This window comes from Mytilus galloprovincialis, chromosome 12 (genome assembly GCF_965363235.1).
Source record: "Mytilus galloprovincialis chromosome 12, xbMytGall1.hap1.1, whole genome shotgun sequence".
NCBI classification, from domain to species: Eukaryota; Metazoa; Mollusca; class Bivalvia; order Mytilida; family Mytilidae; genus Mytilus; species Mytilus galloprovincialis.
This window is the reverse complement of record NC_134849.1, coordinates 65,989,708-66,015,554: the sequence shown is the minus strand read 5'-3', so window position 1 is coordinate 66,015,554 and position 25,847 is coordinate 65,989,708. Positions and strand designations below refer to the sequence as shown.

The window sequence follows — 25,847 nt, the reverse complement described above, 5'->3', positions numbered from 1 at the left end:
TATGACGTTCTAGATTTTGACCTTTGCTTTAAATTCATATAAATACATCATAAAGCCATAGGAACTAACATTTTAAACTGATTTTTCATATTTCAATATCAAAATAGATCTTTACTAGTGGAAAGACCTACAATTGTTCTCTGAACAATTGGTTTTTAATTATTATTTCTTTTTTTTTTCTTCCGCCTAATTTTTTTTCTTGCGTATTATTGATGTTTCAAAAGATGTCGCTTAGATATTTGGAATATGGTATCGTATAGTTTATACGCTTTAAAAATTTACAACTGTGTAACAAAATACTTTACGTTGTAAGAGTTATCTCCCCAAACACTGTTTTTCTTGTGGCCACTACTCCTTCGCAACCGTTAAAGATTACGACAAATTTATTTTACCAAATTGCTCGTTACATCTTCAGGATTAGGATATTCATTTGGACCGAAGCTTTACGGAGACTCCATATGAGAGTTATTCCCCCTTTTCCCTTAAATTAAGTGATATGCATTTCTAAATGGTAAACCATAAGTGATAAAGACATAGGGTCTTTAGATTTGGGGTCCTTGGTCGAAAATAATAAAAATGAGGTCAAGGTCAAAGGTCAAGGTCATATTCTAAATTTTGATTTTGGCTTATTTTCATTTATTTTCAAATACCTTATGACATATCGACAAATAATTTTTCATAAATTGTTAGTTGCGACATGTCCTTACTTGTATATTTTGATTGAAAGGGTGCGCAGACAATAAATAGGAGTTTTTGCCAATCTTACATTTAGAATTACGCGTAAAGTGATATTACTAATAAACCAAACATATTAAAGACCTTGGGTCTTTTGATTTAAGGTCCTTGGTTTGTGAACTTGAAATTGAGGTCAAGGTCATAGGTTAATATGACGTTCTAGATTTTGACCTTTGCTTTAAATTCATATAAATACATCATACAGCCATAGGAACTAACATTTTAAACTGATTTTTAATATTTCAATATCAAAAAAGATCTTTTCTAGTGGAAAGACCTACAATTGTTCTCTGAACAATTGGTTTTTAATTAGGTCTTTCCACTTTTCCGTGGAAAGACCTATTGATTTTGTTCTGATTATTATTATTTTTCTTCTTCCGCCTAAATTTTTTTCTTGCGTAGTTTTGTTGTTTCATAAGATGTCGCTTAGATATTTGAAATATGATATTGTATGGTTTATACGCTTTAAAAATTTACAACCGCGTAACAAAATACTTTACGTTGTAAGAGTTATCTCCCCAAACACTGTTTTTCTTGTGGCCACTACTCCTTCGCAACCGTAAAAGATTACGACAAAATTATTTTACCTAATTGCTCGTTACATCATCAGGATTAGGATATTTATTTGGACCGAAGCTTTACGGAGACTCCATATGAGAGTTATTCCCCCTTTTCCATTAAATTAAGTGATATGCATTTCTAAATGGTAAACCATAAGTGATAGAGACCTAGGGTCTTCAGATATGAGGTACTTGGTCCCAAAAAGTGAAAATGAGGTCAAGGTCAAAGGTCAAGGTCATATTCTAAATTTTGATTTTGGCTTATTTTCACTTATTTTCAAATACTGAATGACATTTCGACAAATAATTTTTCATAAGTTGTTAGTTGGGACATGTCCTTACTTGTATATTTTGGTTGAAAGGGTGCGCAGCCAATAAATGGGAGTTTTTGCCCATCTTACATTTAGAATTACGCGTAAAGTGATATTACTCATTAACAAAACATATTAAAGACCTAGGGTCTTTTGATTTAAGGTCCTTGGTTTGTGACCTTGAAATTGAGGTCAAGGTCAGAGGTTAATATGACGTTCTAGATTTTGACCTTTGCTTTAAATTCATATAAATACATCATAAAGCCATAGAAACTAACATTTTAAACTGATTTTTCATATTTCAATATCAAAATAGATCTTCACTAATGTAAAGACCTACAATTGTTCTCTGAACAATTGGTTTTTAATTATTATTATTTTTTTTTTCTTCCGCCTAATTTTGTTCTTGCGTAGTATTGTTGTTTAATAAGTTGTCGCTTAGATATTTGGAATATGATATCGTATAGTTTATACGCTTTAAAAATTTACAACCGCGTAACAAAATACTTTACATTGTATGAGTTATCTCCCCGAACACTGTTTTTCTTGTGGCCACTACTCCTTCGCAACCGTAAAAGATTACGACAAATTTATTTTACCAAATTGCTCGTTACTTCTTCAGGATTAGGATATTCATTTGGACCGAAACTATCCGGAGACTCCATATGAGAGTTATTTCCCCTTATGCATTTGATATAAGTGATATGCGTTTCTAACTGGTAAACCATCAGTGATATAGGCCTAGGGTCTTTGGATTTAAGTTCCTTGGTCCAAAAAAATGAAAATAAGGTCAAGGTCAAGGTCATATTCAAAATTTTGATTTTGGCTTATTTTCTCTTATTTTCAAATACCGTGAAAGATATTGACAAACTATTTTTACTAAATTGTGAGTTGGGACATGTTGTAACTTATAAATTTTGGTTGGAAGGGTGCGTAAACAATAAATGAGAGTTTTCGCCCATCTTATATTTAAAATCATGCCTAAAGTGATATAACTCATTAACCATACATATTACAGACCTAGGGTCTTTTTATTTGAGGTCCTTGGTTGGTGACCTTGAAATTGAGGTCAAGGTCAAAGGTTAATAGGACGTTCTAGATTTTGACCTTTGCTTTAAATTCATATTTGTACATTATAAAGTCATAGGAACTGACATTTTAGATTGATTTTTAATATTTTGATAATAAAATAGATCTGTACTTGTGGAAAGACCCTCAATTGTTCTTTGAACAATTGGTTTTTAATTATTATTAGGTCTTTCCACTTTTCCGTGGAAAGACCTATAGGTTTTGTTCTGATTATTATTATTTTTCTTCTTCCGCCTAAATTTTTTTCTTGCGTAGTTTTGTTCTTTCAAAAGATGTCGCTTAGATATTTGGAATATGATATCGTATAGTTTATACGCTTTAAAAAATTACAACCGCGTAACAAAATACTTAACCTTGTATGAGTTATCTCCCCAAACACTGTTTGTCTTGTGGCCACTACTCATTCGCAACCGTAAAAGATTACGACAAATTTATTTTACCAAATTGCTCGTTACATCTTAAGGATTAGGATATTCATTATACCGAAGCTTTACGGAGCCTCATATGAGAGTTATTCCCCCTTTTCCATTTAATTAAGTGATGTCCATTTCCAACTGGTAAACCATAAGTGATAGAGACCTAGGGTCTTCAGATTTGAGGTCCTTGGTCCCAAAAAATGAAAATGAGGTCAAGGTCAAAGGTCAAGGTCATATTCGAAATTTTGATTTTGGCTAATTTTCCCTTATTTTCAAAAACCTTAAAAGATATCGACAAATTATTTTTACTAAATTGTTAGTTGCGACATGTTGTAACTTATAAATTTTGATTGGAAGGGTGCGTAAACAAAAAATGAGAGTTTTTGCCCATCTTATATTTAAAATCATGCCTAAAGTGATATAACTCATTAACCATACATATTACAGACCTAAGGTCTTTTTATTTGAGGTCCTTGGTTGGTGACCTTGAAATTGAGGTCAAGTTCAAAGGTTAATAGGACGTTCTAGATTTTGACCTTTGCTTTAAATTCATATTTATACATTATAAAGTCATAGGAACTGACATTTTAGATTGATTTTTAATATTTTGATAATAAAAAAGATCTTTACTTGTGGAAAGACCTTCAATTGTTCTTTGAACAATTGGTTTTTAATTTTTTTTTTTTTTTTTCTTCCGCCAACTTTTATTTCCTTCGCTGTTTTTTTGTTTCGTAAGATGTCGCTACGATATATGGTATATGATATCGAACAGTTAATACGCTTCTGAAACTGACACCGCGTAACAAAAAACTTTACCCTGTAAGAGTTATCTCCCCGAACACTGTTTTTTCTTGTGGCCACTACTCCTTCGTAACCGTAAAAGATTACGACAAATTTATTTTACCAAATTGCTCGTTACATCCTAAGGATGTTCTGTTTCATTTTGACCGAAGCTATCCGGAGACTCCATATGAGAGTTATCCCCCCTTTTATATATGATATAAGTGATATGCATTTCTAACTGGTAAACTATAAAGGATAGAGACCTAGGGTCTTTTGATTTAAGATCCTTGGTCCAAAAAAATGAAAATTAGGTCAAGGTCAAAGGTCAAGGTCAAATTCTAAATTTTGATTTTGGCTTATTTTCACTTATTTTCATTAACTTTATAAGTTTTCGACAAATTATCTTTACTAAATTGTTAGTTGCAACATGTCGTAACTTATAAATTTAGATTGGAAGGGTGCGTTTACAATAAATGGGAGTTTATGCCCCTCTTATATTTAGAGTTTAGCGTAAAGTGATATTGCTCATGAACCATACATAATACAGACCTAGGGTCTTTTGATTTAGGTTCCTTGGTTTATGACCTTGAAATTGAGGTCAAGGTCATAGGTTAATTTTACATTCTAGATTTTGACCTTTGCTTGAAATTCATATTTTTACATCATTAAGCCATAGGAACTGACATTTTCAACTGAATCTTTATATTTTCACTAGAACACACCCGTGACATCACGGGTTCGTGACTGAATTAAAGTATATAACTATGCGCAAGCCTTATTTTAGTATTAGTATTGTCATCTGATAAAGTCATGCCGATTATAAGATACACAGTTTTTCTCTGCTTTCAAGTCTTTCTGTTTGAACCCGTCGAACTGAAACAATAATATTATTTATTTGGAAAACAAAAGGTCCTGGAATGGAGTATTTTTTAATCAACAGCATTGTTCTATATAAGTTATAAATAAAGTTGAATTCTTTGCTTCGCTGTTTTACGTCATGCCCACTAACAAATTGAAAACTGTACCTATACGCCTTATTTTTAGTCCAGATTTTTAGTATTCGTATTGTTATCTTAGAAAGTCTTACTGATTAAAATACTACAATAGGTAACAATTTGACAATTTAGTAGTGTCAACCCTGTGGTTATGACCCGTGTATATAGCATATTAATCCTGAATACAACGTTTGGTGGTGTGCCTGTCAGATGCGGAACGTACAGATAAGGTAATAGGTAACAGGTGAATATACTATTGGTATCGATAGCGGACTCGACCCGGAACTTCTTAATTATTGGCAATATTAATTACGTGGAAAACAAAAGGGCCTGGAGTGGTGTAATTTTTAATCTACACCTTTGTACTATATTAGTTATATATAAAGTTGAATTCTGTGATTCGTCGTTTTTACGTGATGACGGCTGACAAATTGGACCTCGTAATTTTAGTATTATAGATATCAAAATAGATCCTTTTTGGTTGAAAGACCTTCAATTGTTCTTTGAACAATTGGTTTTTAATTATTATTATTATTTTTTTTTTTTTTTCTTCCACCAACTTTTTTTTCCTTCGCTGTTTTTTTGTTTCACAAGATGTCGCTTAGATATATGGTATATGATATCGAACAGTTAATACGCTTCTGAAACTGACACCGCGTAACAAAAAATTTCACCTTGTAAGAGTTATCTCCCCGAACACTGTTTTTCTTGTGTCCTCTAAGGCTTTGCAACCGTATAAAAAACCGACAAATTTATTTTTCCAAATTGCTCGTTAAGTCCTCAGGATGATCTGTTTTATTTTGACCGAAGCTATACGGAGACTCCATATGAGAGTTATCCCCCCTTTTTATATGATATAAGTGATATGCATATCTAACTGGTAAACCATAAGTGATAGAGACCTAGGGTCTTTAGATTTAAGATCCTTGATCCAAAAAAATGAAAATTAGGTCAAGGTCAAAGGTCAAGGTCAAATTCTAAATTTTGATTTTGGCTTATTTTCACTTATTTTCATTAACCTTATAAGATATCGACAATTTTTTTTTACTAAATTGTTAGTTGCGACATGTCGTAACTTATAAATTTTGGTTGCGAGGGTGCGTAAACAATAAAAGCGAGTTTTCGCCCCTCTTATATTAAGAATTATGCGTAAAGGGATTTTACTCATGAACCATACATATTAAGGAACTAGTGTCTTTTTATTTGAGATGTTTAGTCTATGACCTTGAAATTGAGGTCAAGGTCATAGGTTAATTGGACGTTCTAGATTTTGACCTTTGCTTAAAATTCATATTTATACATCATTAAGCCATACGAACTGACATTTTCAACTGAATTTTAATATTTTCATATCTAAATAGATCCTTATTGGTTGAAAGACCTTCAATTGTTCTTTGAACAATTGGTTTTTAATTGTATTTGAATTTACAGCACGTTGACAATGAAAACAAGTAGTTGAAAGTATAAATTATTTATATGAGTCGTTATTGTTTTTTGTTTCTATGCTATACTTTTTTTTCAAACCAGGAATTATAAATTAAATTTAATGAAAACAACTTGAAATTAAGATAAACATTAACAACATGATACAATAGATAAGTATGTGATAGTATACCTGCTACTTAAACATGTTAAACTCCATAATGTAACTCCTCTTTTGGTTAAAGGGAGAAAGGGGTATATTATTTCAAATATATCCCTAATAAATACGGGGTTTACTTATCCAAACTGTCTTGAGGATGGCAAAACTTAAAGTGCACGCAAAAAAGTTGAAAAATAAAAACTTATTTATAACTATAACTTCTTCATTAAAATCAAGAATGCAATCAACGTTGTACTTACTTCTTTGTGTATCAAGATAAAAATATTCGTTCTGGTAATCAAGTTTAAAATCTTGTATATAGTCTCCATAGTCTGGATCTAATATGGATATTGTCATCACAAATGAGTCCACGTTTAAGTGATCAGGTATCATCACAGCTTCAGATGATATGTTAATTGTAACTGGTCTGTCTTAAATAGAAAATATATACAAAAAATATCAAGTTTTTATCACATTGTGAAATATTTTAAATTATGTAAAAAGTGTTTGGAGAATGCTGGATCATAAAATGTGGAATGGATTTACCCGGAAGATGATGTTTACTGACAATCAATTGCAAAAACGCGACCAAAGGACAAAACTGTGTACAAAAAACGACAGACAAAATTAATGAATTAGTAACACGAACCTCATAACACTAGTATTTGATGTCAGGTACTTCGAAAAGTTGAGCAATTGTAATATATTACATCGATTGTGTTGATAGTGCAAGAACAAATGCGATGATAAGTTTCATTCTTTAATCGCAAACTCAAGGAGAAAAGGATGGGATTGTTGTTAAGACACTTGAAATATAACCGTGATTATTTGAAACACAGATATTCAATAACGGTCAACTAGTAATTTGACTATCTGATAACAAAAACAACATCTGCAATATTCCTGGTGTCCTTGCATCACCTTCTTATATTCTCCTGGTTTCTATGCTGAACAAATCTTCAACCTATGTCTTCTTATGATCAGATTAAAGTTTATATGAATTCAGATTATAATTAATATGTTTAATTGTTGCTTTGTTAGTCAATTATTTACGACCGATGTGTTCAGGACAGGTGCATACGATTGCAGCGCTGTTCAAACGTGTTAATGGTACCAAACCTTCACTCTTATCTGAAACAATAATAATCACAACATAGAAAGACACAATATAAAATATCAATTGAAATGGCTTTACTCAATCAAAAGACGCAGTAACACAAATGAACTTACACTGGACGAATTAATTTGATCTATGATACAATGTAAATACAAAGTTGATAAAAATAAAAAATGAATAATTAAACATGTTAAAGTAAGAGTATCATACTGCTGTGAAATTTAAGAAAACCATCAAACTTGAAAAAAAATTCCGCTATTTGCAATAAAATTATACACAGGTAAATGAAAATAATTTTGTTGTTAGGTATACTACTTCTTCTTCTGTTTGTATGACCTTCCGTTAAGGAACACCAATAAATTTCTTGTTTATCAATAAAACTATTCTTAAAATTGGTACATGTTGGTTGAATATCAACAATACAGGTACAGGTGCCGGAAGTGTAATGGATATGCAGTATAAAACATGTAAAAGGAGAAAGGAAATAATTTTGAAGTTAATAGTACGTAGTAGTAAACTTTTTTTTAATTTTTAGTAATTCCAAACACTTGTCAAAGCTATTGTTTAGACAAGATATAACCCTGAAAAGGTCAACATTAAAAACAAAAAAAGCATTAAACCGTTTTAAAGAAAACGTGGATTTTAATTTGCTTGTTTTGCAAAGAAATAGAATTCATTTGGTTACATCTTTTTCCGTCGTATACTTGCTTAATTTTGTATCGAAATAGAAATACTGATTGTTATAATCTAGTTTGATATTCCCGATAAAATCTCCCGCGTCTGGGTCTTAAATTCTGATATGGGTCACATAGGAGTCTACTGCCGAATAGTCGGAAATTTTAATGACGTCATCCCCAAACGATAATTCAGCTGCCGTGTCTAAAACAAAGCATAATTTTAAATGATTAGGTTTGCGAATAGAAATGTTGCGTTCAAGTCATGCTTTGATTGACAAGAATTATCATAGAATAAGAAATAAAGGCGCTTATTCAATGACAAATCGACTGACTAAAAGGTTCTATTGTTCAGTAGAGCATATCACAAAAATCTTCAACACATATGATATATTTGTAACGTTTCCCTCCCCCCCCCCCGCCCCCGAATTTCTGCTTTAACATACACCATACGCGTTTAGTACTTTTAAATAATCTTTTGAAACCAACCAATTTACATGATTTATTAGGTATTTAAATTAAACATGAGATGATTTTCTTACTTTCAGTTGTTGAAAAAGTCCATGCAAATATTTTGTCAGATATAGAAGGTAAGCCGTCTGTGTAAATCTCATCGCCATCATTTACAAGGGGTTTAAGCAATGAATATGCTAGACAGGTTTCATTCTTGTGAGAACAGTCATAATATCCAATGGTATTTTTGCCGCCATCGTACCTGTATAATAAAGTACGAAGTTGAAGAGCATTGAACACCAAAAGTTCCAAAACGTTTTGCCAAAAACAGTTAAGGTAATCTATTCCTTTGGAAGAAAAGCCTTAGGTTTTGAAAATGTAAGTTGTATTTGAAAATAATACATAACATATATAAAGGTTGAGAGTTAACACGGATGCGGCCACTTTTATTTTTTGACAAAAACCATCTGAAAAATGCCATATTATGGCATATTTGATAGATTTATCATATTTAAGCTTGAATTTGAGCGTTTGAAATGATTAAATCAGTTCAAATCTTTCACATAAACTTATTGAATCGACTGAAGTAGACTCTTTAGTGTTTAAAAAGTGTCAGAAAACTGTCATCCGATGAACCTGAAATTTGAGGCCAAAATCGGCCCTTACCGGACCTTCTCCTTTAAATTTTGTGCAACGTATCAGTCTTAAACTTCATTTTGCAATATAAGATCAGTCAATGCAGATAAATGTTGGATTATGTCTTATAGTTTTGAAAAATTTGAAGGTAAATAAAACATAAGGTAAAGGCGATGATTTGTTTAAGTGCGATTTCTCTGGAATGATCGGCCATGCGTGTTTTTGGCGATGTTTTTATCATTGATATCAAAATGGCGCCTTTTTACAATTAATTTCGCCATCATTTTTCGTGCATTTTCCTTGCAGTTCTTTTTTTTTTTTAACTTTTTTTGTCAATTTGCAAAATCAAAACACATCAAACAACTGGAAAACATCTGTCATTTCTTGACTTTGCACACATATTTTCGACTTTCACTTGGCAAAATCACTTACAACAATTAATATTTTTCACTTGTTATACACTCTACTTATTTTTTATTTCAATATAGTAACTCATCATATATACCAGGATTATATGCAACTTATGCGACCACTTTAATAGTAAACTTTTAAAAGGAAACAGTGTCAAGTAAAATCAGAAAAACATACCCTATATATATATTACTTTGGACCCATAGACCACTAAAGGCATCTAACTGTGATCTGAAGCCAGGAAAAATGGATCGAAGTTATCAAATAACCTTTAAGATTCACGTTCCGCTTTAAAAATGGATTCCTCTCACTTAATGATTTGGAGTTTGGTGACTATATGGAAAGCATATATTCCATCGAATTTGAAACATGCACTGTATAGTCTGCCTCATGTCTTAACTTAGAACAATGATGATTATTTTCGGCTGAGAACACATCTCCACGACCAATGAAATAGTTACAGCTTCCTAATTTTAAACTTTTCATTCCTATGTAGCTTCTGAAAAAAGGGTCTGAGAAGTACAATTAAAGCCATTCCTTCAAAAGTTTGAAGGACCTCGTCACTAGTTGGTTGACCGTTATGGAATATCTTTATAATATATGACCAAATATGTGTTCAGTTGTAATAGCTATAACCCCGTCCTTGTTTCAGCGATTGTGACATCCACGAATGGGACATCGGTTAATTTTTATTTGCATCATATCATAGCTATTTATTTAATTTTAGTTTTGTAAATTATTGTTTCATTAGTCGTTTACACTTGATGGAGTTTATGTACTCAAATTTATAAGCGTAATACATTTGTAATGTTCAATTTAGTAAAAGAAGATATACATCTAATAGGCAGGTATCTAACACCAAGTAAAGGGTATCTAAGTGATTATCTAGACGCATTCATTTCTCTTCATAATACAATGAACTTGTAACTAAATTATCTATATGTTACATTCCTGGGGTATAGGTGAAGATAAATACAAATGAATGTGCTGATACGAAAGCTTTGAAAGAATATCTAAAACGAATACGAAGTCATAATAACTGACCATCCAACTATGTCGTCATGCACTACAGCTATGCGTTCATATTTTGTCAAGTTGTGTTGAACATACTTCCCAATGTTTTGTGCTGAAATAAATATAATAAGATTGGACGCTTGGTTCTTGATGCAGGCAGTAATGTCCAACAAAAGAAAATACTTGGTACTGACATCATTTAAATAATAATTTTCTTCTTAAAATGTTGAACAATATGATTATGTATTCATTTAAAGATAATTCATGTACATGTGCCCATTGTATTGTGATACTCCTACAGACGAAAACCGATACCACTGCTTGTAGAATATCAGTTCTGAGAAGTACCGTTTGCAGTATGGCTAATTCAAACGCAGATAAGAAAAAATAGCCATATGAACAAACAAGAAAAGAACGAACCATAAAGTAACTTTAAGAGCGGTAAGTATATAAAATATGAAAAAAACAATCACTACACCAACGGAACGAACAGAACTTAACTGCCATATTCCTGACTTTGTACACGCATTACTTTTTTCTCATGTCAGACGTTTTGGATTGTTCTGTTTACACCTATTATTTTACAATTTTTATCATGTTATCTGTTTTGAGCTGTGTGCTATGAAAATCATTGAAGAAGCACATTACTTAAACACTGAGGTCAGTATTACACGTTATCATTACGCAGGATATCATACCGATTGCTGCATATATGGTTTATATATGTATAAGAAAGTGTATAAGGGTTGCGAGCATGAAAAGCTCTAATTATTGTCCCATGCCATTTGCTCTTAATATGAAAAGCTCATATTCTGACGCAAAATGGAAAAGGACTTATATAACATGTATAAGTAGCAAAAACTTGTGTCCCAATCCATAATAAATAAATATGTTTAAACTAATTGATCTGATGTGGTGCATACTGTTCCAAAACTACTTGATACCATACCTGTCACGGATATTGTATTTTTCTTAATAGCTTTGTACGTATGTTCTGTCATGCGCCTCCAAACAATGAATTTGACGTCTCCAGTATTTAAGGGAATAAATTGAAATGCATTAATTGTACCACAACATTCAATTTTGTATACGTCTGTCATCATTTCTATTGAAAGAAAATATAGATTTCATTTTTTTTTAAATAGGAACTGTCGAAAAAAAAAATGAAAAATGTACTAAAGAGATTACAAAAGCAAAAAATAATGTAAAAATACATTCAAAGTCATAAGAAACCTCAAATCAAAAAAAAAAAAAATAATGCATATGGTTTTTTTTATAGCTCAATGTGGTTTTCATTATAAAACTTATGTACACATATACTTTTTTCGGAAGAAAGTTCTTTAATCTATTCATATTTAGAAGAAGTTTACTTTAATTCTTAATTCTTCCAGGAATCAATTCCCCCGACATATTTTCCGTATACAAAGTGACCTCAGTGTGACCCATCTCGTAAAAATCCGGTGATCACAATACGCAATGCATGTCCTTAAAATAAACTATTATCTGAATTTACATGTTAAACACGTGCTCAATTTCCATGCTTTTTTGTTGATTTTTTGTCGATTGTTGACAAACAGGTGACAATCGTTAAACTTTGGTTTCAAAACACGAACTTTAATTACCTGCCATATTTTCACAACAACACTGACCGATTGAAAAAAAATTGACGATTATACGAAATTTACACGAAAAAAAATGATAAATTCGTGCACAGAAGACTAAGTTAATGATGTTTGTATGCATTGGTTCAAGAATTGGAAGAACATTATATTTAACCGGTCACTCGTTTCTTATGACTTTAAATATATTTAAAAATTCATCATAGTAATAGGTTTTATAAGGAAGTAACATAATGATTAAAATCACACTTAATTATAACAAGTTAATCGCAACAAACAACAAAACTAATATGTGCATTAGTGCAAAATTCTTCTAGATCTTATGGAATCAAAAAAAGTATTTGCTTTATCGTTTTTTTTTTTTTTGGCATTCGAAAACAACTATGTTATTTTCTAACTGATACCGATTTATTTGGAAAAAAACCCAATCTGTTTTATTATAAACTGTTTCCTCACGTTTTCTGAATTCCACAAGTTTTAAGATAGAGCAAACTTGCATTGGTTATATCAGTCCTGTAAAAACGCAGTAAAATAGTGAAATAACAATAAAGTATAAAACATTGCATGTTACCAGAATTAGTAGAGACATCCTTTTTCAGTTGACGATTACTTGGCATGTGATTAGGAAGCGTATTACCATTGCAATCTGCGAAAATTTTAACATATAATTTATTAGCATTGATACTTTAATCAAATATATACCTCCACATTGCCGTAGATCACAACTTACACAATTATAGTGCTTTTTATTTGTGTTTATAGATATAGGAAGATGTGGTGTGAGTGCCAATGAGACAACTCTCCATCCAAATAACAATTTATAAAAGTAAACCATTATAAGTCAATGTACGGCCTTCAACACGGAGCCTTGGCTCACACCGAACATCAAGCTATACAGGGCCCCAAAATTACTAATGTAAAACCATTCAAACGGTCTAATCTATATAAAAAAAACGAGAAACGAGAAAAACGTATAAATTACATGAACAAATGTTTTGATTTTGTGTCATGGATATATACCCCATATCCAATGTTTTTTTTTTAATTTTTTTTTTTTATTAAATACGTTTTCAATAGTGTATTCAACGATGAAAATGATGGATTGATATGAAACGTTCTGTGGCAAATATAATGTTTTCTACTTGATACGAATATAAATTTGTGGTAAACAGAATGTATAAGCTTTGTTTAAACGTGCTTCTGCTCAGGGTTAAAGTTAACAAAAACATGTAACTCTACGCTGACACAAGATAATAACATGAAGCCTTCTATATTCTTATTCCAAAAAGCTGCGCTTGTTCAGGCATAAAGAAGTCAAACTGAACGATATCTAGTTATAACATTTATCATTATTAAAAATAATTGAGATATTAATTAAAGTTCGGGTTTGCCCCGAATTTTTCTCCGAGCATTTTTGATTGTAAATACTTTTGAATTGCATACATATACACTTATGCTTTAATTTATTGACAAGGAGCGTACAATAAAAAATATAAAAGGTAACAATAATTTTGTACACTGATTAAAGGCAGTCAAAATTAAGAGTAATTGGTATTTTTACAACTTCACTGGAGAATGTCACATATCTAATGAATGTGAGGGAGTAGATTGCATTATAATAATGTATACAAACATGGGCACTGAATAGTATTGCACACTCTTGATTCTTCAGACGATCCTTCACAGTCAATAAAATAACCGTCCGTTGTGTTAAGCTGGTTTAAACAGTTGCGTGTTCTAACTTGTTCACCAGTACCACACGATTTAGAACAAGATGACCACTCGGTCCACGTATTCCATTTTGCTTCTGCAACACACCAACATCAAATTATATCAATGTTTGGGTCCGTTTTCTTTTACAACATATTTCTCAATATAAGAATCTTAAAATTTTGAATATATTTGAAACATTAAAATTTATAAATTTATGATAAATCTTTTAAAAATAGGAATCTTGCGATAAATTTTGATTATATGCTCAAATATTCACGTAGATTAGATGAAAGTAATCAGACAGTATAAACAGTATTGAACAACTTTGAACTCCTGTGGTGGCAAGACGGGACGGGTATAAGAAAAATATTTAAGTGGCGGTTAGCCTCAATCAACACTTTTTTAATATGCTTGGTCTGGTAAGGAACTTTTACCATAAGGAGCACTGGTAGATATTGTGACTGATATGAAAAATACATTTAGGAATAACTGTGGACCTCTTTGGTCGCTAGTCGGACCTGGACACAAGAAAACTATTTAAGTGTCGAAAAACCCGGGTCAATATCTTTGAAATCAGCTAGATGTGGTTCGGTCCTTTGCCGTAGGGTCATGCCAAGGAGTACCGAATGTGTGATTGGTATGGAAAATACATTTCACGACAGATAGACGTGCCCTGATCCATAAAAAAATATTTCAGTGGAAAATAGCCTCGATCAACACATTTGAAATGGGTATCGGCGTCAACAAATATGACGTGTACATGTCCGATGGTGAATTTATCAATTATTGTTTTTATCTATTAATGCATAAATGTTTCATCAACAACAATTATGGACTGCTATCTACTATATTTCATAATCAAATAACACTTACGTTTGCATATATATTGATATTCTAATTCGGAACATGTTTTAAATTGATGTCTACATGACAGCTTAAAAGTACTATCCTTTGCTGTAAATGTACAAGACTTTCTTTCATTGCAAATCTCTTTCATTTCTCGGACGACATCGTAATTTGAAGTGCTGCCAGGTTCACCACATCCGTTACTTGCTTTCCACCATGCACGTCTCATTTGTATATATCCATTATTGCATGTCACTACATTTCCATTATCAATACATACGGTTCCTATCACTATAAAAACATATTATAGTATGTCCATGTATAAAAAATAGAGTAATACATTGTTTCACACAGTCAACCGAAAATGCTAACTCTCCTAGGTTGTGTAAGTGCACCTTCTGTTTTAATCATATTCTTGTTTTCAAAATTCACACCGCTGTTTAAAGTGTGTTTTATGCCCGTTTGTGTATCTAATGTTTTTTTTGTCCTGGTGCATATGTCTGTCTTCTTTGATTTAAGTCTAGGTCTGCCCTATGATGATGCATTACATGCAAGCTAGGATGTCGAGGTAAACATTGTATTCAAGGAACAACGTATGGTAAACAAAGGTAACAGTAGTATACCGCTGTTCAAAACTTCTAAATCCATGGACAGAAAAACAAAATCGGGGTAACAAACAACTGAGGGAAACGCATTAAATATAAGAGGAGAACAACGACACAACATTAAAATGTAACACACTCAGAAACGGACTAAGCATTAGATAAAATCCTATGAGAATAACAAATATAACATCAAAACCAAATACATGAATTTGGGATAGATAAGTACCGTAAATAGTTATCAAAAGTACCAGGACTATAATTTTACACGTCTTATAGTAATATGAATTCACACTAAAAATTAAGAGAAAACAAACAACACAACGGAAACACAACGTTTAAATGTAACACACACAGAAACTAACTATAATATAACAATGGCCATATTCCTGACTTGGTACAGGATATTTTTAAAGGAAAAAATGATGGGTTGAACCTGGTTTTGTGGCATGCCAAACCTCGCACTTTAATGGCAATGTTAAATATAACATTAAAATGACAACATAATATTATAGGACTACACTACAAATAAATAGGACAACGTATTATGCAAAGAAACACATGAATAATAGATAACAAAAGGCATCAGGTTTAAAATTCAATACGCCAAAAACGCGCCTCGTCCACACAAGACTTTCCAGTGACGCCCAGATATAAAAGTTCGAAAGTGAAAAAAAGTACAATGTTGTACAGCACTGAGGATCAAAAGTTGAAAAAGGTTGTGTCAAATACGGCTAAGGTTTTCTGCTTGTGATAAGAACATCCTTATTATTTAGAATAATTTATGCTATTGCAAACAGTAAATTTTACAAATGAATATCAAAGATATACATGATGATAAAACTGAAGTCTTAACTAATTACAGAAAACAAAACCCGAATACATAATACAAAGACCAACACAGGAAATAGACAAGACATTTTTGGGTATAGGTAACTAAAAACATATTCTTATCTGCACATAGGTTGATGTCAAAGGTAATACAATTTAGATGCAATTTTGTTTAAGCAATTGAGCAATACATGCAATCAAAAATAGTCAATAAAAACTTCTTGCTTGAAATAGTGAAAAAAATACATACGCCCATTTTTAGAGACGGACCATACTCATCTATGCTTTAAGAAGTTATCTGAAATATTAATTCTCAGACCTATGTATAAACTATTAAAGAAGAACACATAGAATATACAGCAACTAACGATAACCACTGAATTACAGGTCCCTACATGACTAGGGACAAACTCATATAGAACGTAGCGGGATTATACATCGGCGGAGGTGACTAACCTTCACAAAACTCGGTCAGTGGTACAGCCACATGACAAGTTACAATACTATGAAACCAAAACCAAATATGATGTACATTAACAAACGAAAAACGGTGGATTCCTGTCCTGAGTTTGGACAGGTACATATGAAATGTGACAGTGTTAAACGTCATAGTGGTATCCAAACTTCCCCCTATATTAGACATCTGGGTGAATATTTGTTTTTAATGAGGAACAGGAAACTGTTTAGTCCTGGGTCATTAAATTGTCAGATTGAACAATCGTACGGTACAAATTATTTTTGACATGAAATAACGACTACACTATGCAACGTTTTCACGGAACAGCAGTATGTGTTGATCGTTCTGTATTGATGCAGTAGAACATGTCCCCGTGGTGTGTGTCCTTATATTTTACAATTATGGGGTGTTTGCCCGTGAGAGAGTTTTTGCATGTTTGTTATATCTTTGTTCATACTTGTTATTTCAATATCATAATCATGATAATGTTTGGATGTTTAAATACTTATTCATGCTTACTCTTTTCATTATTGCCCTGGCCCCTGCTATCGTTTTACTTAGATATTTTATTGTTTGCAAATGACATTTTATTGCATTAAAGAACAGATAAATAAATGTATTGATATCAAATGAACACAAAAAAATCATACTAACTTGTTTGCAAAGTTTTCATATAAAATATTAATGACAATCTTAGGTAGCTATTCAATCGAATACAAATGTGCCAGTATGAAATTAACATTTTAAATAATGCGTTCAACAATATGAGTGTGTACATCTTACTTGTCATTTGTAAATCTTAGTGTGTTTTGTTTTGATGATCCATTTGCCTCTCGAACATTTTTAACCTCATAAAATTGAGAATTGAAAAGCATTTTTGTTTCTTTAAGTGTTGTGTTGCTTTTAGATGGGGTTTGTTAAATATATGAATACTTGTATAATGCTTTCGAAAAAAGGACACACATAGTTTTGACGAGAAGGAATTATCATGCAAAGTAACATGATCTACTTACTACAATTTTCATACATACATGTAGGTCTTCACAAAAATGCTGATGTTACAAATAGTGAAGTTGAAATCATCCCTTCGTAAATTTTACGGACGCCATCACGAGTTGGTTGACCGTTATGGAATAACCGTTTCACAAATGATATCGGATATGTTCCTTACGTCGTAACTACAATCCCCTTCCCTTTCATGAATATGACCTACCGAATTAGACTATTTACCGGATTTGTAATCACATAAGCAACACGACGGGTGCCACATGTGGAGCAGGATCTGCTTACCCTTCCGGAGCACCTGAGATCACCCCTAGTTTTTGGTGGGGTTCGTGTTGTTTATTCTTTAGTTTTCTATGTTGTGTCGTGTGTACTATTGTTTTTCTGTTTGTCTTTTTTCATTTTTAGCCATGGAGTTGTCAGTTTGTTTTAGATTTATGAGTTTGACTGTCCCTTTGGTATCTTTCGTCCCTCTTTTACAACTATTAAAAACGTGAAACCACATTGTTGTTGTGGACACACACCATAGATATGCAAAAAATATCTGGGCAATCTCGTTCTCACATAACGTCGTTAAATCCAAAACAAACAATACTAAAACTAACTAAAATATCTTCATTTCAAATTTTAGTATGTAAAATAGATTTCGCGCGACGCTAATTGCACTCATAATATTTGACAACTGTACTTACAAGGACAAGCATTGTCATTACATATTTGCTCATTAAAACTGGTCCCAAAACACGAGGCTCCTAGCTCATTAGGGGTCGGGTTTGTACAAGTACGTGTTACATTTTGTAATGCACCGCCACAGTTGACGGGACAATATGTTGTGTTTTTCCAGTCTGACCATCCACCGTTTCCTTAAGAACAATATGTAGAATTAAATAAACTATGAACAAGCATTCTGTGAGTATTGCATGGCAATACATTGTCAACTACCGTTAAAACAAATCATTGAAATGAAACGAAAGTCTAACTTAATCAATAACTTGTCATGAATTAAACTATATAAAATAACAAACAAACCTACCACCTCTTCAAACAAGTTGCCAAAGAAAAGGAAAAAAATCCAAAAAGTCATTTATCTTAAAATAATGTATTTTACAAATCTGTTAAAAAATGAGTTATTTCCTTTTTGAACAGAAATCAAGTAATTAATAAGTATTTCATTCAAAATTTAGTTCTAGTGAAAGTTAAACAATGAGTTATTTCCCTTTGAACAAAAATCTAGCAATTAAACAGTATTTCAGCAAAAAATCAATTCTAGGGAAAGGACTTTTACTGAGAAAATCTAAAATCGTGAAAATCGAACTTGACATGTTACTTGTCATGATAAAACAATACACCGAATATCAAATCAATATCTTCAAGCATGAAGAAAAAAGTCTGGACGGACGGACAGAAAATCTAAACAAAAGAGATTTGTAATGATTTATTTTGATTTTAAGTTGTCCGACCGTAATTTAAAAAATATTATTTCTATCGCAATGCTTTATATTCAAATATAATGATTTGCAAAACAAACAGAGAAAACTGGCTTACAGGGCCGATTGTTTATTTGATAACATGCATGCATTTTGTAATTTGTCTTTAAAGGACATCAATTTGTAAAGAATAATCGATATAAAGGGTATCACAATTGTTTTAACTAAAAGGATTAAGTATTGTGGTTAGACAAAGAAATGCATTAATTTGCATTATGATTCATTGCCTAATCGTATTCTAATTGCCCCGAAAGGAAAAAGACCCGTTATAACTTTTCGCAGTCTTGTCATAACACTCTTGTCGACATGGTTTCATAAATTTATTTGGAAAAAAAGCTAGATAAAGATTGTAACTTTCGAAGAACTATTGTTGTTTAATCTTTATTCAAAACGCTCAAACAAAAACGGAAAACAGAAATAACAGCTAAATACAGTGTACATGCAAGCATGTTTTCTTATATACATGTATCACTGCAGTTTCGTAACACTGACACATTAGATTATTAGCCTATGTTTCGAGGAGCTGTCCAGTAGCAACAGTTACTTTCAAATTTTAGAAAAGGAGAATAAGGATTCGTTTCTCCGTTTAAAAAAAAAGTGAACTAGGAATACACTCCTGCATAGATGTTTCATACGATAATTGTCAAACGTGTGAACACATTAAAATACTTGTCTCTGGCTTAAACGCTCAAAGTTATATTTTTTTCTATAACAGCCGTTTTGTCGATCCTTTTTTTTTTACATGTTTTATTTACACACGTTTTATGAGAAATTGTATAAATGACCATTGTACTATCATGTGTTCATATCAAGTAGTCTACTGAAAAAAATAGTATTATTGTTTTAAACATGATTTCTAGATGTTCATTTATATTGTTTTGTATTTTGTAGCTGCAATCCTATTAACGTTTGCTTCAGATCTTCTGGTATTTAAAGGTCAATCTATGATTATTATTGATCTTCAAAATAAAACACATACTATGATGTATTTTGGATCAAAATACATGGTTGTCTTATTAAAAGATATAAATGAAGGTATAACTCACGTATGCAATTGTACGTAATTCCAAGAGATGCCGTTCCATTAGCACCACACGAACTACCGACATTACTGTTTGTCACGTTGAATGCACATTTTGTCCTTCCATCACATAGATTCCCGATACCATACAAATCATTGTGACTGCAGGTTCCTTTTTCATATTTGATAGTTGCTATTTTTATTATTTCGTTGAATTCTATTGAGCATTTTAGATAAGCTGTTTCTTCCTCCAAGTAATGCTTAGTAAAAGGATCTGAAATTATACATCACGTACATATGACCCAATTATCACTTTTTTAGTGTTATTTAAAATCAACTTAACTTTTTTTAGAAGTTATCTGTCTCATGAAAACAGCAACATCTCTAACATTAGACAGAAGCTGTTGTAATGGATGTTGAATAATTAAGATGATATATTTTTGAAAAACTATTAAGTTAAAAAAAAAAGGATTTGGAAAGCATGCTGTAAACGTAACGAGGATGAGAAAAAAACTAAAGGATTTAACATTGATTGGTTACAAAACAGTACTCTTTTTTTTCTAAAATTGGTTAAGGTGTGAATTAAATGATGCATGTTCGAAACTGCATCAAACATTTAATGTACATGCAGCATATATGTAACAACGTTTCAAGACTTACTAGAGCAGTTTTGTGTGTTACAGTTTCTTTCGTCTACATTGTTACCAGAACAGTTCTGACCATTTTCATTTGGAGCTGGATTGGAACACATTCTGGACCTGGTTTGTATACCTCCACCACACGTGACAGAACAAATGGAATAGTCACTCCAATTTGACCACATGCCATTACCTAAACAAAACAATTGCACACGAAAATTAAAAAGATTTTATGCAGCATTTACTTATGTCGAGAAAATATACACTCACACACTGGCAAAAAAAAGGAAGAGCGAAAGTAAATTCAGAATACATTATTCATCATATATCGATTTTCAAAACATTACGATGCATGAGAACTTATATTTTGAAACCATAAAATTAAGAAAGAAAATGGGAAATGTATATATTTATATATTATTCGAATCTATATTCAGAGTATTTTTAACAGAATTTAAATCAATTGGAAACTAGAAAATGCATAAGCGACAATGTGTATTGGTTGCATCGCGTATACAAGAATTTGTAAGATTTTTTTTACAGTCTGCAATCGTTTTTATCTTTTCTTCAAAATATTGAGATAAAAAATACTAGTATCAGCAGTCGTCGAACAAACATAAAAAGCTTCACTTGCCGATGCAGGTTAGCTTAACTTTTAATAAACATGTTTGTCTGTGAAAAAAAATGAGGCTTAAGCAGTTTACAATATGCAAATAGCCACCACATTGTTTTAGATATACGTTAAAATGTTCAAATATCTAATAAGACATAATTGCAATTTACTAAGTTGCTGTACATGAATTATTGTTAACAAAATTTAACTCTGCCTTTCAGCAGACAAAATATGTGAGATGGTTTATCTTTAATAACTTAGGTCTACTATCGTAGTACAATCTTTAAAATTATACTTACGAACACAGTGATAGTAAACGTCAGGTAGATTACTGTCCGTCCCATTTATAGAACATGAAATGTTAAGGTCGCTGATTTCATTCATAGTACTAAATCCACACACGGTTTTACCATTGCATATATTTCTGAAGTGCCGTATAAATGCTGTATCAGTAATGTTGCACAATGATGAGTTAAAATCGACTGAGTCAATATATATCTTCGACTGTTTATCAGCCGTACAATTCAGAATGTCAGTACCATTGACCGCATATGTCACTCGAGTATCACTGTCTGAAATAAAATGATTATTCCATAGCTTTGGCTAAATTAGCATTAATATCGATATGCACGTCATGCATTTTTAATTTTGAAATAACATATTTGATATATGATAGTGAAAATGACAGTTGTTTTTAATTCGTTTGATGTGTCTGAGCTTTGATTTTTGATATTTGATAAGGGACCTCCGTTTTGAATTTTCATTGAAGTACTTTTATTTTAATTAATACTGTTTTTCCCGTATTTGGCACAACGTTTTGGAATTTTGGATCCTCAATGCTCTTCAACTTTGTACTTGTTTGGCTGTATAAATATTTTGATATGAGCGTCACTGATGAGTCTTTTGTAGACCAAAGGCGCGTCTGGCGTACTAAATTATAATCCTGGTACTTTTGATAGCTATTTTCCGAACATATAAACCAGTATACGTTAAACATTTTGAATTAATGTCAAATTTCCTGCTTTAAAAGGGCCCCAAAGTTGTAGAAATACGAAGAACTATATTCATGTAAATCGTAAATGAATACGACTGAAGTTTACCGATGTTTGAATTTCATAAATCGAATGAGAAGAAACTGATCAATGTAACAAAACAAAAACAAAATAATAATAAAGAACCATATATTGAGTTACTTTTTTTTGTGATTAAAGTAAACCTGTATAATTGTTTAGACAGCTAACCCAAGGGATTTGAATTTCACTCAATGTTCTTTCTCATGTTTATTGCGTGTATCATTAACATAAATCATGTATTTTTACAGGTAAAGATCACTTGCTAGATAACAACAACCAATTCTTCCTTATTTGCTAACGAAGTTAAAAATCTGGTTTTTATTAAAATATGCAAATTATATTTGATTGTTGATTTTTTTATAAGTATCCTTAATTATTTCCTGATAAACTTTCTTTAAGATGTTTGTGTTAATATGTGTACGTTGATGACAGGGGAAACCCTTACCTACGTATATTATTTTGCCAACGTGAATGCATCGGTTCCTGTTGCTTATATAAATGTGTCTTAAACAAAAGATGGTAAAAATATCTTACATTTTCAAACAAAATTAAAACTGTCTCCGGGTAGAAAGACGTGCCTTTCTGTGTACTTTTTCTGCAAGCACATACAATTCTGACTCCCAGTGTTGAGTAATCAGCAAGTTTACAATTCATGTAACAAAAACGATGGACATAAAACATAAATACAGTATCATGTTTATTCTATCCACGGAGCCTTACTGATTCAAGTATAGCATATACAAGCATTTTCCGATAAACCGAGTGATAATTTTCTTCTAATCCCAATTTTTAATTCAATATAAGGTTCAAATTACTGTAAGTTTTCGTTTCAATGTCTTATTATAAGATTAAACTTTGGAAATTATTTTAGTGTGCATCTATGGCATAGATTATTCACAGAATCAAATGCCATAGATGTACGCAGTATATAGATTTAAAAATCGCCTTTCAAAATGTAGTTCAGGGAATAAAGCGAACATTCACTACTTCTCAAACATATAATAGTATTTCGACAATATGTCTACAAAAGACGTCAATGTATATACTTGTAAAACATTATTTATTTTATGTTAGTAATGACTAACCTGCGACTGCATCACACAATATAAATAAAGTCGTCAGGACGAGATTAAAAAGTCTAACATTCTTCATTATATTCGCTAATATGAAATCCGGAAGAAGGAACTTAATTAGAACATTGACCTTAAACTAAAGACACGTCACGCTTATTTGGTAAACACATTCAAAAGAATATTATCGTAAGGTTAATTGAAATTTTATACATATCAATGCAATATTTTACGTACATGACTGAATTTGTACGCATTAAAATACGTATTCGATACAAACAAGAATGTATGCATTGTCGTGCTAAGTTTAGCACTATTCGTCATTCAGAATTGTCATCGACAAGAACGTAGTTGTTAGACAGATCAAAATAACCACCCACATGTTAAAACCAGGTTTAATCCATCATTTGCTGTTTAAGAAAATGCCTTTACCAAGTCAGGAATATGACAGTTGTTATCCATTCGTTTTATGTGTGAGCTTTTGATTTTGTCATTTCATTAGGGACTTACCGTTTTGAATTTTCCTTGGAGTTCAGTTATTCTTTTATTTTACTTTTTACAACACATTGCTACAAAGCTGTTTGTCAATATATAACGTAATCAAGAGCAAGGATTGTACAGAAACGTGTGACGAACTATTGTGTTGATAATAACTGAATGAAAATATCAAAGTATCGGTAATTATGTAGGTAAAACCCATGTAGATATCTCACAGATTCAAACAGTAAGTTGCAATGCATTACTGCCGGACTCTTCGCCAAAGATGAAGTGATTTTGTTCCGTTGTACTTGAAAAAAGCTGTGACAAAATAGTTTTCGGAGGAGGTTAGGGACATGGTGAACACAAAATATTTGTATTATACATCAAAGTTAATAATTGTTTGGGCGATCTAAAATAATCAAAAACATGGAATCCCGTTAAATATATAGTTACGTAAATAAAGGCAACAGTAGTATACCGCTGTTCAAAACTCGTAAATCGATGGACAATAAACAAAATCGGGGTAACAAACTAAAACTGAGGGAAACGCATTAAATATAAGAGGAGAACAACGACACAACATTAAAATGTAATACATACAGAAACGGACTTAGCATTAGACAAAATCCGATGAGAATAAAAAATATAACATCAAAACCAAATACATTGTACATGAATTTGGGATAGAAGAGTACCGTCTTATAGCAATGCGAATTCACACTCAGCAAAAGAGTCACAATCGGGTATAAGTCACATTCGGTAATCAAAAGTTTATACGACGTAATGATAAACCACAATCTACCATGTGGGAAGAATGTCCTCAGCTAGTTTGGTCAAAGCCACATCGTATGGACCTACATGTACCAATTCGTGATGGTGTCCATCAAATTTACGGAGTGTGAATTGTAATCTGTCCTACTCATAACTTTGTTTGAGCAGTTTCTGCGTAAGGAGCACACTCATGTATATGAAGTCCGTATAGTGTGAACAAGCACGAGAATAACGTATCAATTGAGATATGTAAACACCATACGAAGGGGCAGAGGGTATGTTACTGCTGAGAAATGAGAAATTGATAATTGGGAAGTTGAAATCGTCACGTTTATCATAGATTTTCGTGTAAAGTCGTCCATCTGCGTCAATATTGAGGAAAAGATCAATACGTAAAATAAAAATACGTGTTATAAGCGACAATGTAAAACATATGCGTCCGACTCGAAGCGAATGACCTATCTGCGCCAGGAAGGTAACATGGTTCAACAGACCATTTTTTTTTAAAGTTTACACCTCTGTTGTCTTGCTTTTCAAAATACGTATTTATTTTTGCTTATGATTTGTTTAGAGTTATATACGTATGCTTTGGGTTAATTCGCTTTTGAGGTGGCAAAGAAGGCGACGAGAGTCTTGTTGGAGCAACTGGTTTCGTTCTGTTTATATTCCCCTTTATTGTGTTAGAATCTATACCAATGAACCTTAGATTATGAACACTTTTGTACATTTTTTTTTTAACTCACAATTTAAGGAGATCTCATTTCAGAATCAGATAAATTGCGTACATTATTGGTAAGAAATACGCTTTGATATCATTGCAAAATTATAAACATTGACGGAGGGTATCC

At 31.9% G+C, this 25,847-nt stretch overlaps 1 protein-coding gene across 1 annotated transcript in view; it reads right to left on the bottom strand.

Annotated features, from left to right (window-relative positions):
- The window catches only part of LOC143054585 (uncharacterized), a 37,467-nt gene extending 13,623 nt beyond the window's left edge, over nt 1-23,844 (bottom strand). The window contains exons 1-12 of the mRNA XM_076227600.1: nt 23,764-23,844; nt 21,905-22,177; nt 21,015-21,185; nt 20,380-20,628; nt 18,539-18,709; nt 14,982-15,245; nt 14,029-14,202; nt 12,967-13,041; nt 11,726-11,881; nt 10,807-10,888; nt 8,805-8,977; nt 6,732-6,902 (exon numbers count right to left, since the gene is read on the bottom strand). Coding sequence (XP_076083715.1) covers nt 6,732-6,902; nt 8,805-8,977; nt 10,807-10,888; nt 11,726-11,881; nt 12,967-13,041; nt 14,029-14,202; nt 14,982-15,245; nt 18,539-18,709; nt 20,380-20,628; nt 21,015-21,185; nt 21,905-22,177; nt 23,764-23,830 — 2,026 coding nt within the window. The 5' untranslated portion in view covers nt 23,831-23,844. The remainder of the gene's footprint in view (nt 1-6,731; nt 6,903-8,804; nt 8,978-10,806; nt 10,889-11,725; nt 11,882-12,966; nt 13,042-14,028; nt 14,203-14,981; nt 15,246-18,538; nt 18,710-20,379; nt 20,629-21,014; nt 21,186-21,904; nt 22,178-23,763) is intronic.
- Between the last annotated feature and the right edge of the window lie 2,003 nt (nt 23,845-25,847).